Source organism: Melospiza melodia, unplaced genomic scaffold (genome assembly GCF_035770615.1).
Source record: "Melospiza melodia melodia isolate bMelMel2 unplaced genomic scaffold, bMelMel2.pri scaffold_334, whole genome shotgun sequence".
Classification (NCBI taxonomy): Eukaryota; Metazoa; Chordata; class Aves; order Passeriformes; family Passerellidae; genus Melospiza; species Melospiza melodia.
Window position 1 is genome coordinate 58,042 of NW_026948653.1, and position 14,337 is coordinate 72,378.

Here is a 14,337-nt window from a genome sequence, read left to right on the forward strand (position 1 = left end):
AGGGGCGGGGCTTGTGCAAAGGGCGGGGCTTGTGCGAACACTGGGAGGCCCTGGGATGAACTGGGATGAACTGGATGAACTGGGAGGTTACTGGGATTAACTGGGATGAACTGGGAGTTTATTGAGCTCCACACAGCCCCCGTGCGGGGGGACACCGGGGGGACATTTTGGGGACATCTTGGGGACACCCTCTGTCCCCACGGAGGGACCCAGGGACACCTTGGGGACACTTGGGGACATTTTGGGGACATTTTGGGGACACCCGGGGACATTTTGGGGACACTTTTGGGGACACCCTCTGTCCCCACGGAGGGACCCAGGGACATTTTAGGGACACTTTGGGGACCCCGGTGCCCCTTGGTGACACTTTAGGGACCCCTTGGTGACACTGAGACCCCACCCCTGGGGACACTTTGGGGACACTCTGGTGACCCTGGGACCCCTCTGATGTCCCTTGGTGACACTCTGGTGACACTGGGACACCCTGGTGACACTTTGGTGACACTTTGGAGCCCCTCTGGTGACACTGGGGACACTCTGGTGACCCTTGGTGACACTTCGGTGACACTGAGACCCCTCTGGTGGCCCTTGGGGACACTTTAGGGACACCCTGGGGACACGCTGGGGACACTTTGGTGACACTGGAACCCCTCTGGTGACCCTTGGGGACACTTTAGGGACACTGGGGACACTCTGTGACACTGGAACCCCTTTGGTGACCCTTGGTGACACTGAGACCCCTCTGGGGACACTCTGGTGCCCCTTGGTGACACTTTGGTGCCCCTCTGGTGCCCCTTGGGGACACTTCAGGGACACTGGCGACACCCTGGTGACACTTTGGTGACACTGGAACCCCTTTGGTGACCCTTGGGGACACTTTAGGGACACTGGGGACACCCTGGGGACACTTTGGGGACACCGGAACCCCTCTGGTGCCCCTTGGTGACACTGAGACCCCTCTGGGGACACTGAGACCCCTCTGGTGGCCCTTGGTGACACTTTGGTGACACCGGAACCCCTCTGGTGCCCCTTGGTGACACTGAGACCCCTCTGGGGACACTTTGGTGCCCCTTGGTGACACTTTGGTGCCCCTCTGGTGCCCCTTGGGGACACTTTAGGGACACTGGGGACACTCTGGGGACACTTTGGGGACACTGAGACCCCTCTGGTGACTCTTGGTGACACTGAGACCCCTCTGGGGACACCCTTGGTGACACTTTGGTGACACCGGAACCCCTCTGGTGCCCCTTGGTGACACTGAGACCCCTCTGGGACACTTTGGTGCCCCTTGGTGACACTTTGGTGCCCCTCTGGCGTCCCCGGGTGCCACCGCGGTGCCCTCACCGCCGTCACTGCCCCGCCGGTGGCTCCTGTGTCCCCCGCGCTGGCCCTGAGGGTGGCACTGCCACCGGCCCCTTGGGGGCTGTCCCCAGCAGCCTCACCCTTGGTGGCGGCGGCGGCGGTGGCACCGGGGGAGCCGCCGGTGGTGGTGGCACTCGGGGACAGCTGCGGCGCGGGCGGCGGGGTGGCGTTGGTGGCGCTGGCGGTGACGGCGGTGCCACCCTTGGCCGCGTCACCCGCGGCGGCGGCGGCGGCGGGCGGCAGGGACACCACGATGTATTTCTGCACGGCGCCGGTGACGTTGCTGCCGGTGCCGGTGGCGGCGGTGGCGCCGCCGGGGGTGGCACTGCTGGCGGCGGTGGCACTGCTGGGGACAGCGGGGGACACCAGCTTGACCAGCGGCTGCACGCTGGGCACGGTGCTGGTGACGGGCGACGTGGCCGTGGGCGCGGGCGACGTGCTCAGCGTGATCACCTGCGGACAAGGACGGCGGCAGGGGTGGCACCGCGGTGGCACCGAATGTGTGAAATGTCCCCCGTGCTGTGTCCCCTGTGTCCCCTCAGTGTCCCCAATGTCCCCTCAGTGTAACCCTGCTGTGTCCCCTGTGTCCCCAATGTCCCCTCAGTGTCCCCTCACTGTAACCCTGCTGTGTCCCCAATGTCCCCTCATTGTAACCCCGCCTCTGTCCCCAGTGTCCCCTCAGTGTCCCCAATGTCCCCAGTGTCCCCTCAGTGTCCCCAGTGTCCCCTCACTGTGACCCCGCCTCTGTCCCCAGTGTCCCCTCAGTGTCCCCAGTGTGCCCTCACTGTAACCCTGCCTGTGTCCCAGGTGTCCCCTCAGTGTCCCAATGTCCCCTCAGTGTCCCCAATGTCCCCTCAGTGTAACCCTGCTGTGTCCCCTCAGTGTCCCCAATGTCCCCTCAGTGTCCCCTCACTGTAACCCTGCTGTGTCCCCAATGTCCCCTCACTGTGACCCCGCCTCTGTCCCCAGTGTCCCCTCAGTGTCCCCAGTGTCCCCTCACTGTGACCCCGCCTCTGTCCCCAGTGTCCCCTCACTGTGACCCCGCCTCTGTCCCCAGTGTCCCCTCAGTGTCCCCAGTGTGCCCTCACTGTAACCCTGCCTGTGTCCCAGGTGTCCCCTCAGTGTCCCCAATGTCCCCTCAGTGTCCCCAATGTCCCCTCACTGTAACCCTGCTGTGTCCCCAATGTCCCCTCAGTGTAACCCCGCCTCTGTCCCCAGTGTCCCCTCAGTGTCCCCAGTGTCCCCTCATTGTAACCCCGCCTCTGTCCCCAGTGTCCCCTCAGTGTCCCCAGTGTCCCCTCACTGTAACCCTGCCTGTGTCCCAGGTGTCCCTCAGTGTCCCCAATGTCCCCTCAGTGTCCCCAATGTCCCCTCACTGTAACCCTGCCTCTGTGTCCCCTGTGTCCCCTCAGTGTCCCCAGTGTCCCCTCAGTGTAACCCTGCTGTGTCCCCAGTGTCCCCTCACTGTAACCCTTCCTCTGTCCCCAGTGTCCCCTCAGTGTCCCCAGTGTTCCCAATGTCCCCTCAGTGTCCCAATGTCCCCTCACTGTAACCCTGCAGTGTCCCAGTGTTCCCTCGTTGTAACCCTGCCTCTGTCCCCAATGTCCCCGTGCTGGGTCCCCAATGTCCCCAATGCCCCCTCATTGTAACCCTGCCTGTGTCCCCAATGTCCCCTCAGTGTCCCCAGTGTCCCCGTGCTGTGTCCCCTGTGTCCCCTCAGTGTAACCCTGCCTCTGTCCCCAATGTCCCCGTGCTGGGTCCCCAATGTCCCCAGTGTCCCCTCAGTGTCCCCAGTGTCCCCAGTGTCCCCTCACTGTAACCCCGCCTCTGTCCCCAATGTCCCCTCAGTGTCCCCAATGTCCCCAATGTCCCCTCAGTGTCCCCTCAGTGTCCCCAATGTCCCTCACTGTAACCCTGCCTCTGTCCCCAATGTCCCCTCAGTGTCCCCAATGTCCCCAATGTCCCCTCAGTGTCCCCTCAGTGTCCCCAATGTCCCCTCACTGTAACCCTTCCTCTGTCCCCAGTGTCCCCTCAGTGTCCCCAGTGTCCCCTCACTGTAACCCTGCCTCTGTGTCCCTGTGTCCCCTCAGTGTCCCAATGTCCCCTCAGTGTCCCCAGTGTCCCCTCAGTGTCCCCAATGTCCCCTCATTGTAACCCCGCCTCTGTCCCCAATGTCCCCTCAGTGTCCCCAATGTCCCCTCACTGTAACCCTGCCTCTGTGTCCCCTCAGTGTCCCCTCAGTGTCCCAATGTCCCCTCAGTGTCCCCGTGTCCCCTCAGTGTCCCAATGTCCCCTCATTGTAACCCCGCCTCTGTCCCCAATGTCCCCTCAGTGTCCCCAATGTCCCCTCACTGTAACCCTGCCTCTGTGTCCCCTCAGTGTCCCCTCAGTGTCCCCAATGTCCCCTCAGTGTCCCCAGTGTCCCCTCAGTGTCCCCAATGTCCCCCTCACTGTAACCCGCCTCTGTCCCAATGTCCCCTCAGTGTCCCCAATGTCCCCTCACTGTACCCCGCCTCTGTCCCCAATGTCCCCTCAGTGTCCCAATGTCCCCTCACTGTAACCCTGCCTCTGTCCCAATGTCCCCTCAGTGTCCCCAATGTCCCCATGTCCCCAACATCCCAATTCCCCATAATGTCCCCAATGTCCAGTGTCCCACTGTCCCCAGTGTCCCCAGTGTACCTGCTGGCCGGCCACTGCTGGCCGAGGACATGACAATGACCTTGGGGGGCGGCGGCGACCGGCTGCGTGGGGTGCCGGTGTCCCCAGTGTCCCCCCAATGTCCCCAATGTCCCCAACCTCCCAATGTCCCCATTGTCCCCACTGTCCCCCACTGTCCCCATTGTCCCCAACGCCCCCAACGTCCTGAACATCCCCAATGTCCCCAACATCCCCCCAATGTCCCCAATGTCCCCAGTATCCCCAGCATCTCCAATGTCCCCAACATCCCCCCAATGTCCCCACTGTCCCCAACATCCCCAATCCCCATAATGTCCCCAATGTCCCCTCGCTGTCCCCTCACTGTCCCCAGCGTACCTGCTGGCCGGCGCTGCTGGCCGAGGACATGACGATGAACTTGGGGGGCGGCGGCGACGGCTGCGTGGGGGTGCCGGGGCGCCCGGGCGCCAGCGTGGGCACGGGCACGGGCACGGGCAGCGCGATGGCGCTGGGCACCTTGATGATGCTGGGGGGGCGCGGGGCGGCGCCCGGGGCCTGCGGGGCCTGCGACAGCGTCAGCGTGGGGCGCGGCTGCGGGGACAGTGGGGACAGTTATTGGGGACAGTGGGGACAGTGGGGACAGTGGGGACACTGGGGACATTGGGGACATTGGGGCCTGCGGGCCTGCGACAGCGTCAGCGTGGGCTGCGGCTGCGGGGACAGTGGGGACAGTGTTAGGGGACATTGGGGACAGTGGGGACATTGGGGACAGTGGGGACATTGGGGACAGTGGGGACACTGGGGACAGTGGGGACACTGGGGACAGTGGGGACAGTGGGACAGTGGGGACAGTGGGGGATTGGGGACAGTGGGGACACTGGGGCCTGCGGGGCCTGCGACAGCGTCAGCGTGGGCCGCGGCTGCGGGGACAGTGGGGACAGCGTTAGGGGACATTGGGACATTGGGACATTGGGGACAGTGGGGACAGTGGGGCCTGCGAGCGTCAGCGTGGGGCGCGGCTGCGGGGACAGTGGGGACAGCGTTAGGGGACATTGGGGACATTGGGGACAATGGGACAGTGGGGACATTGGGGACAGTGGGGACATTGGGGACACTGGGGACATTGGGGACATTGGGGCCTGCGGGCCTGCGACAGCGTCAGCGTGGGGCGCGGCTGCGGGGACAGTGGGGACAGCGTTAGGGACATTGGGGACAGTGGGGACAGTGGGGACAGTGGGGGGATTGGGGACAGTGGGGACAGTGGGGACATTGGGGACATTGGGGACAGTGGGGACAGTGGGGCCTGCGGGGCCTGCGACAGCGTCAGCGTGGGCGCGGCTGCGGGACAGGGGACAGTGTTAGGGGACACTGGGGACTTGGGACATTGGGGACATTGGGGACACTGGGGACGTTATGGGGACAGTGGGGACGGGGACAGGGACAGCGTCAGCGGGGGCGCGGCTGCGGGGACAGTGGGGACAGCGGTTAGGGGACATTGGGGACATTGGGGACATTGGGGACACTGGGGACAGTTATTGGGGACAGTGGGGACACAGCGACAGCGTCAGCGTGGGGCGCGGCTGCGGGGACAGTGGGGACAGTTACTGGGGACACTGGGGACAGTGGGGACAGTGGGGGATTGGGGACATTTGGGGACATTATGCGGTTTGGGGACATTGGGGATGTGGAGGGGATTGGGAAGCATTGGGGACAGTGGGGACACAAGGACAGCATTAGGGGGGACACTGGGGACATGTCCCCAATGTCCCCAAATGTCCCAAGTGTCACCTGGGTGATGGTCAGTGTGGTCCTGTTGACCTGCTGGGCCTGCAGGGCCACCTGTGCCCCCCATGTCCCCAATCCCCCCGATGTCCCCAATCCCCCAATGTCCCCAATCCCCCCAATGTCCCATTGTCCCCAATGTCCCCAAGTGTCACCTGGGTGATGGTCAGCGTGGTCCTGTTGACCTGCTGGGCCTGCAGCGCCGCCTGCGCTCTCGCCTTCACCACGTGTGAGCAGAGGAGCCCCCCAGGTACCCGAAATCGCCGCGGTAACACTCGGGGCTGTCGGGGGGGCGCGCGCCTTGGCCAGCACCGGGGCGCAGTGCTGTCTGTGGGGGACACAGAGGGACATTGGGGACACCATTGGGACATCAGAGTGACATTGGGGACATCAGAGTGACAGCAGGGACACCATCGGCACGGCCAGCAGGGGCGCAGTGCTTCTGTGGGACACAAAGGGACATTGGGGACATCAGAGTGACAGCCACAGTGACAGCAGGGACACCATCGTCACGGCCAGCACCGGGCGCAGTGCTTCTGTGGGGACACAAAGGGACATTGGGGACAGCATTGGGGACATCAGAGTGACATTGGGACATCAGAGTGACAGCAGGGACAGCATTGCATGGCCAGCAGGGGCGCAGTGCTTCTGTGGGGACACAAAGGACATTGGGGACATCAGAGTGACATTGGGGACAGCAGTGGGGACAGCAGAGTGACAGCAGGGACACCATCGGCACGGCCAGCACCGGGGCGCAGTGCTTCTGTGGGGACACAGAGGGACACTGGGGACATCAGAGTGACACTGGGGACAGCAGAGTGACAGCAGGGACACCATTGGCACCGGCCAGCACCGGGGCGCAGTGCTTCTGTGGGGACACAAAGGGACATTGGGGACATCAGAGTGACAGCAGAGTGACAGCAGAGTGACAGCAGGGACACCATCGGCACGGCCAGCAGGGGGCGCAGTGCTTCTGTGGGGACACAGAGGGACATTGGGGACATCAGAGTGACATTGGGGACAGCAGGGACACCATCGGCACGGCCAGCACCGGGGCGCAGTGCCTCTGTGGGGACAGGAAAGTGACATTGGGGACATCAGAGTGACAGCAGAGTGACATTGGGGACAGCAGAGTGACAGCAGGGACACCATCGGCACGGCCAGCACCGGGGCGCAGTGCTTCTGTGGGACACAAAGGGACATTGGGGACATCAGAGTGACATTGGGGACAGCAGTGGGGACATCAGAGTGACAGCAGGGACACCATCGGCACGGCCAGCAGGGGCGCAGTGCTTCTGTGGGGACACAAAGGGACATTGGGGATATCAGAGTGACAGCAGAGTGACAGCAGAGTGACAGCAGGGACACCATCGGCACGGCCAGCACCGGGGCGCAGTGCTTCTGTGGGGACACAAAGGGACATTGGGGACATCAGAGTGACAGCAGAGTGACATTGGGGACATCAGAGTGACATTGGGGACATCAGAGTGACATCAGAGTGACAGCAGGGACACCATCGGAACGGCCAGCAGGGGGCGCAGTGCTTCTGTGGGGACAGGAGAGGGACATTGGGGACATCAGAGTGACATTGGGGACAGCAGAGTGACAGCAGGGACACCATCGGCACGGCCAGCACCGGGGCGCAGTGCTTCTGTGGGGACAGGAAAGGGACATTGGGGACATCAGAGTGACATTGGGGACATCAGAGTGACAGCAGAGTGACAGCAGAGTGACAGCAGGGACACCATCGGCACGGCCAGCAGGGGCGCAGTGCTTCTGTGGGGACACAGAGGGACAGCATTGGGGACATCAGAGTGACAGCAGAGTGACATTGGGGACATCAGAGTGACATCAGAGTGACAGCAGGGACACCATCGGCACGGCCAGCACCGGGGCGCAGTGCTTCTGTGGGGACACAAAGGGACATTGGGACATCAGAGTGACAGCAGAGTGACAGCAGAGTGACAGCAGGGACAGCATCGGCACGGCCAGCAGGGGGCGCAGTGCTTCTGTGGGACAGGAGAGGGACATTGGGGACAGCATTGGGGACATTGGGGACATCAGAGTGACAGCAGGGACACCATCGGCACGGCCAGCACCGGGGCGCAGTGCTTCTGTGGGGACACAAAGGGACATTGGGGACATCAGAGTGACATTGGGGACAGCAGTGGGGACATCAGAGTGACAGCAGGGACACCATCGGCACGGCCAGCAGGGGGCGCAGTGCTTCTGTGGGGACACAAAGGGACATTGGGGACATCAGAGTGACAGCAGAGTGACAGCAGAGTGACAGCAGGGACAGCATCGGCACGGCCAGCAGGGGGCGCAGTGCTTCTGTGGGACAGGAGAGGGACATTGGGGACATAGCATTGGGGACATTGGGGACAGCAGAGTGACAGCAGGGACACCATCGGCACGGCCAGCACCGGGGCGCAGTGCTTCTGTGGGGACACAGAGGGACATTGGGGACATCAGAGTGACACTGGGGACAGCAGGACACCATCGGCACGGCCAGCACCGGGGCGCAGTGCTTCTGTGGGGACAGGAAAGTGACATTGGGGACATCAGAGTGACAGCAGAGTGACATTGGGGACACCATCGGCACGGCCAGCAGGGGGCGCAGTGCTTCTGTGGGGACAGGAAAGTGACATTGGGGACACCATTGGGGACACTGGGACATCAGAGTGACAGCAGAGTGACATCAGAGTGACAGCAGGGACACCATCGGCACGGCCAGCACCGGGGCGCAGTGCTTCTGTGGGGACACAGAGGGACATTGGGGACATCAGAGTGACATTGGGGACAGCAGAGTGACAGCAGAGTGACATTGGGGACATCAGAGTGACAGCAGAGTGACAGCAGAGTGACATTGGGGACACCATCGCACGGCCAGCACCGGGGCGCAGTGCTCTGTGGGGACAGGAGAGTGACATTAGAGTGACATCAGAGTGACACTGGGGACATTGGGGACATCATTGGGGACAGCAGAGTGACACTGGGGACATGGGGACATGATGGGATATCCCAGCACCAGGGCACAGCGCTTCTGTGGGGGACACAAAGGGACAGCATTGGGGACACAGGTTGTCCTTATGTGTCTCCAATGTCCCCAATGTCCCCAAATTCCCCCAATGTCCCCAAGGTGTCCCCAATGTCCCTGATGTCCCCAATGTCCCCAGTCTCACCAGCAGCAGGCTCTGTACATGATCAGCCCCGATGCGGTCGATGGTGCTCACCCCGTGTCCCCAATGTCCCCAGTGTCCCCAATGTCCCCAAGGTGTCCCCAAGGTGTCCCCAGTGTCCCCAAGGTGTCCCCAATGTCCCCGAGGTGTCCCCAATGTCCCCAGTCTCACCAGCAGCAGGCTCTGCACGTGGTCGGCCCCGATGCGGTCGATGGTGCTCACCCCGTGTCCCCAATGTCCCCACTGATGTCCCCAAGGTGTCCCCAGTGTCCCCAATGTCCCCAATGTCCCCAATGTCCCCAGTGTCCCCAAGGTGTCCCCAATGTCCCCAATGTCCCCAAGGTGTCCCCAAGGTGTCCCCAATGTCCCCAGTGTCCCCAAGGTGTCCCCAATGTCCCCAAGGTGTCCCCAGGTGTCCCCAATGTCCCCAGTCTCACCAGCAGCAGGCTCTGTACATGATCAGCCCCGATGCGGTCGATGGTGCTCACCCCGTGTCCCCAATGTCCCCAATGTCCCCAAGGTGTCCCCAATGTCCCCAATGTCCCCAAGGTGTCCCCAAGGTGTCCCCAAGGTGTCCCCAAGGTGTCCCCAAGGTGTCCCCAAGGTGTCCCCAGTCTCACCAGCAGCAGGCTCTGCACGTGGTCAGCGCTGATGCGGTCGATGGTGCTCACCCCGTGTCCCCAATGTCCCCAAGGTGTCCCCAAGGTGTCCCCAATGTCCCCAATGTCCCCAAGGTGTCCCCAAGGTGTCCCCAGTCTCACCAGCAGCAGGCTCTGCACGTGGTTGGCCCCAATGCGGTCGATGGTGCTCACCCCGTGTCCCCAATGTCCCCAATCCCCCAATGTCCCCAGTGTCCCCAATGTCCCCAATGTCCCCAATGTCCCCACTGATGTCCCCAAGGTGTCCCCAGTGTCTCACCAGCAGCAGGCTCTGCACGTGGTCGGCCCCGATGCGGTCGATGGTGCTCACCCCGTGTCCCCATGTTCCCAATGTCCCCAGGTGTCCCCAGTGTCCCCAAGGTGTCCCCAATGTCCCCGAGGTGTCCCAAGGTCCCCAGTCTCACCAGCAGCAGGCTCTGCACGTGGTCGGCCCCGATGCGGTCGATGGTGCTGACCCCGTGTCCCCAATGTCCCCAATGTCCCCAATGTCCCCAATGTCCCCAGTGTCCCCAATGTCCCCAAGGTGTCCCCAAGGTGTCCCAATGTCCCCAGTCTCACCAGCAGCAGGCTCTGTACATGATCAGCCCCGATGCGGTCGATGGTGCTCACCCCGTGTCCCCAATGTCCCCAAGGTGTCCCCAATGTCCCCAAGGTGTCCCCAAGGTGTCCCCAAGGTGTCCCCAAGGTGTCCCCAAGGTGTCCCCAATCTCACCAGCAGCAGGCTCTGCACGTGGTCGGCCCCGATGCGGTCGATGGTGCTCACCCCGTGTCCCCAATGTCCCCCAAGATGTCCCCAAGGTGTCCCCAATGTCCCCAAGGTGTCCCCAGTCTCACCAGCAGCAGGCTCTGCACGTGGTCGGCGCCGATGCGGTCGATGGTGCTCACCCCGTGTCCCCAATGTCCCAAGGTGTCCCCAATGTCCCAAGGTGTCCCCAGTCTCACCAGCAGCAGGCTCTGCACGTGGTCGGCGCCGATGCGGTCGATGGTGCTCACCACCGGCCCTTCCAGAATGTTCCGCACGCGCTCGCCCTCGGCCGGCAGCCGCGGCAGGATCAGGGTCTTGATCACCTGGGACACGGCGGGGACACCGATGGGGACACTGGGGGGATTGGGGACACTGGGGGCATTGGGGACACTGGGGGATTTGGGGACACTGGGGGCATTGGGACATTTGGGGGGGTTCAGGGTGTTTGGGACTTTGGGGACACTGGGGACATTGGGGACACTGGGGACATAACACAGGTGTCGACCAGGTGTCCCTGGTGTGTCCTCAAGGTGTCACAGATGTCCCCAGGTGTCCCCAGGTGTCCCCAAGGTGTCACAGATGTCCCCAGCTGTCCCCAATGTCCCCAGGTGTGTCCCCAGGTGTCCCTGCAGTGTCCCAGCTGTCCCCAGCTGTCCCAGGTGTGTCCCCAGGTGTCCCCAGGTGTCCCCAGATGTCCCCAGGTGTCCCCAGCTGTCCCCAGGTGTGTCCCCAGGTGTCCCTGCCGTGTCCCAGGTGTCCCAGCTGTCCCCAGGTGTCCCCAGGTGTCCCTGCAGTGTCCCAGGTGTGTCCCCAGGTGTGTCCCCAGGTGTGTCCCCGGTGTCCCAGGTGTCCCCAGGTGTCCCCCAGGTGTCCCCAGGTGTGTCCCCAATGTCCCCAGGTGTCCCCAGGTGTCCCTGCAGTGTCCCCAGGTGTCCCCAGGTGTCCCCAGGTGTCCCCGGTGTCACTCACGTCGTGTCCCAGCTCCGCCAGCCCGCGATGGATCCGTACCGCGTGGTCCAGGGCGTCTTGTCATCGACCCAGCTCTGGGGGGACACCGGGGGACCCCGAACCCCAAACTGGGACCCCAAATCCTGACCCCGAACTGGGACCCCAAATCCTGACCCAAACTGGGACCCCGAACCCCAAACTGGGACCCCAACCCCGAACCCCAAACTGGGACCCAAATCCTGACCCCGAACTGGGACCCCGAACCCCAAACTGGGACCCCAAACTGGGACCCCGAACCCCAGACTGGGACCCCAAATCCTGACCCCAAACTGGGACCCCAAACCCCAAACTGGGACCCCAAACCCCAAACTGGGACCCTGAACCCCAAACTGGGACCCCCGAACCCCAGACTGGGACCCCAAACTGGGACCCCAAACACCCAAACTGGGGACCCCAAACTGGGACCCCGAACCCCAGACTGGGACCCCAAACTGGGACCCCGAACCCCAGACTGGACCCCGAACCCCAAACTGGGACCCCCAAACTGGGACCCCGAACCCCAGACTGGGACCCCCGAACCCCAGACTGGGACCCCAAACCCCAAACTGGGACCCCGAACCCCAGACTGGGACCCCAAACTGGGACCCCAAACTGGGACCCCGAACCCAGACTGGGACCCCAAACTGGGACCCCAAACTGGGACCCCGAACTGGGACCCCGAACCCCAGACTGGGACCCCGAACCCCAAACTGGGACCCCAAACTGGGACCCCAAATCCCAAACCCTGACCCCCAACCCCAAACCCCAAACTGGGACCCCCAAACTCCAAACTGGGACCCCAAACTCCAAACCCCAAACCCCAAACCCCAAACTGGGACCCCAAACTGTCACCCCAAACCCTGACCCCAAAGCCCAAACCCCAAATCCCAAACCCTGACCCCAAATCCCAAATCCCAAACTGGGACCCCAAACCCCAAATCCCAAATCCTGACCCGGATCCCTGACGCCAAATCCTCATCCCGAATCCTGACCCCAAATCCAAACCCCAAAACTGTGACCACAAACCCCAAATCCTGACTCCGAATCCTGACCCCAAATCCCTGAGCCTGAATCCCAAATCCTGACCCAAATCCTCACCCCAAATCCCAAATCCTCACCCCAAATCCGTACCCCAAATCCCAAATCCTCACCCCAAATCCCAAACCCTGACTCTGAACCCCAAACTGAACCCTGACTCTGAACCTGAGCCCAAACCCCAAATCCTGACCCCAAATCCTCACCCCAAATCCCAAATGCCTGAGCCCGAATCCTGACCCCAAAATCCCAAATCCTGACCCAAAATCCTCACCCAAAATCCCAAATCCTGACCCCAAATCCTGACCCAAAATCCTCACCCAAAATCCCAAATCCTGACCCCAAATCCCAAATCCTCACCCCAAATCCCAAATCCACACCCCTAACCCCAAATCCTGACCCCAAATCCCTGAGCCTGAATCCCAAATCCTGACCCAAAATCCGAACCCCAAATCCCAAATCCTCACCCCAAATCCAAACCCTGACTCTGAACCCCAAATCCCTGAGCCCAAACCACCCCGAATCCTGAGCCCGAATCCCAAATCCTGACCCCAAATGCCAAACTGTGACCTCAAATCCCGAATCCTGACCCAAAATCCTCACCCCAAATCCCAAACCCTGACTCTGAACCCCAAATCCCTGAGCCCAAACCCCAAATCCTGACCCCAAATCTCACCCCAAATCCAAATGCCTGAGCCCGAATCCTGACCCCAAAATCCCAAATCCTGACCCCAAACCCCAAATCCTCATCCAAATCCCTGAGCCTGACCCCAAATCCCTGAGCCTGAATCCCAAATCCTGACCCCAAATCCTCACCCCCAAATCCCAAATCCTGACCCAAAATCCCAAATCCTGACTCCGAATCCTGATCCAAAATCCTCACCCCAAATCCTGACCCAAAATCCTGACCCAAAATCCTCACTTCCAAATCCCAAATCCTGACCCCAAACCCCAAACCCTGAGCCCAAACCCCGAATCCCTGAGCCCAAATCCCAAATGCCTGAGCCCGAATCCTGACCCCAAATCCCCAATCCTGACCCCAAAACCCCAAACCCTGACCCTAACTCCCAAATCCCTGACCCCAGATCCCTGAGCCCAAACCCCAAATCCCTGACCCCAAAATCCCAAATCCTGACCCCAAACCCCAAATCCCTGAGCCCAAATCCTCACCCCAAATCCTGACCCCAAACCCCAAATCCTGACCCCAAACCCTGACTCTGAACCCCAAATCCCCAATCCTGACCCCAAACCCCAAATCCTGACCCCAAATCCCTGACCCCAAACGCCAAATCCTGACCCCAATCCGAACCCCAAATCCCAAATCCTCACCCCAAATCCCAAACCCTGACTCTGAACCCCAAATCCCTGAGCCCAAACCCCGAATCCTGACCCAAAATCCTGACCCAAAATCCTCACCCCAAATCCCAAATCTTGACCCAAAATCCCAAATCCTCATCCCGAATCCTGACCCCAAATCCCTGAGCCTGAATCCCAAATCCTGACCCAAATCTCACCCCAAATCCCAAATCCTGACCCAAAATCCCAAATCCTGACTCCGAATCCTGATCCAAAATCCTCACCCCAAATCCTGACCCGAAATCCTGACCCAAAATCCTCACTCCAAACCCCAAATCCTGACCCCAAACCCCAAACCCTGAGCCCAACCCCTGAGCCCGAACCCCGAATCCCTGAGCCCAAATCCTGAGCCCAAATCCTGACCCCAAACCCTGACTCGCGAACCTCAAATCCCAATCCTGACCCCAAACCCCAAATCCTGACCCCAAATCTCTGACCCCAAACCCCAAATCCCTGACCCCAAAATCCCAAATCCTGACCCCAAATCCCAAACCCTGACCCTGAACCCCAAATCCTCACCCCGAATCCTGACCCCGAATCCCTAAGCCCAAACCCCAAATCCGAATCCCAAACA

At 61.7% G+C, this 14,337-nt stretch overlaps 1 protein-coding gene across 1 annotated transcript; it reads right to left on the reverse strand.

Annotated features, from left to right (window-relative positions):
• Positions 1-96: 96 nt before the first annotated feature.
• On the reverse strand, positions 97-11,428 carry TAF6 (TATA-box binding protein associated factor 6; the record flags this gene model as incomplete). Its single annotated transcript, XM_063182890.1, is given in 8 exon segments — positions 97-1,815; positions 4,396-4,608; positions 5,955-6,043; positions 6,046-6,123; positions 6,643-6,667; positions 10,583-10,708; positions 11,355-11,380; positions 11,383-11,428. Coding segments are annotated over 8 exon segments (2,091 nt in total), but the record flags the coding sequence as incomplete, so codon positions are not given.
• Positions 11,429-14,337: the final 2,909 nt, after the last annotated feature.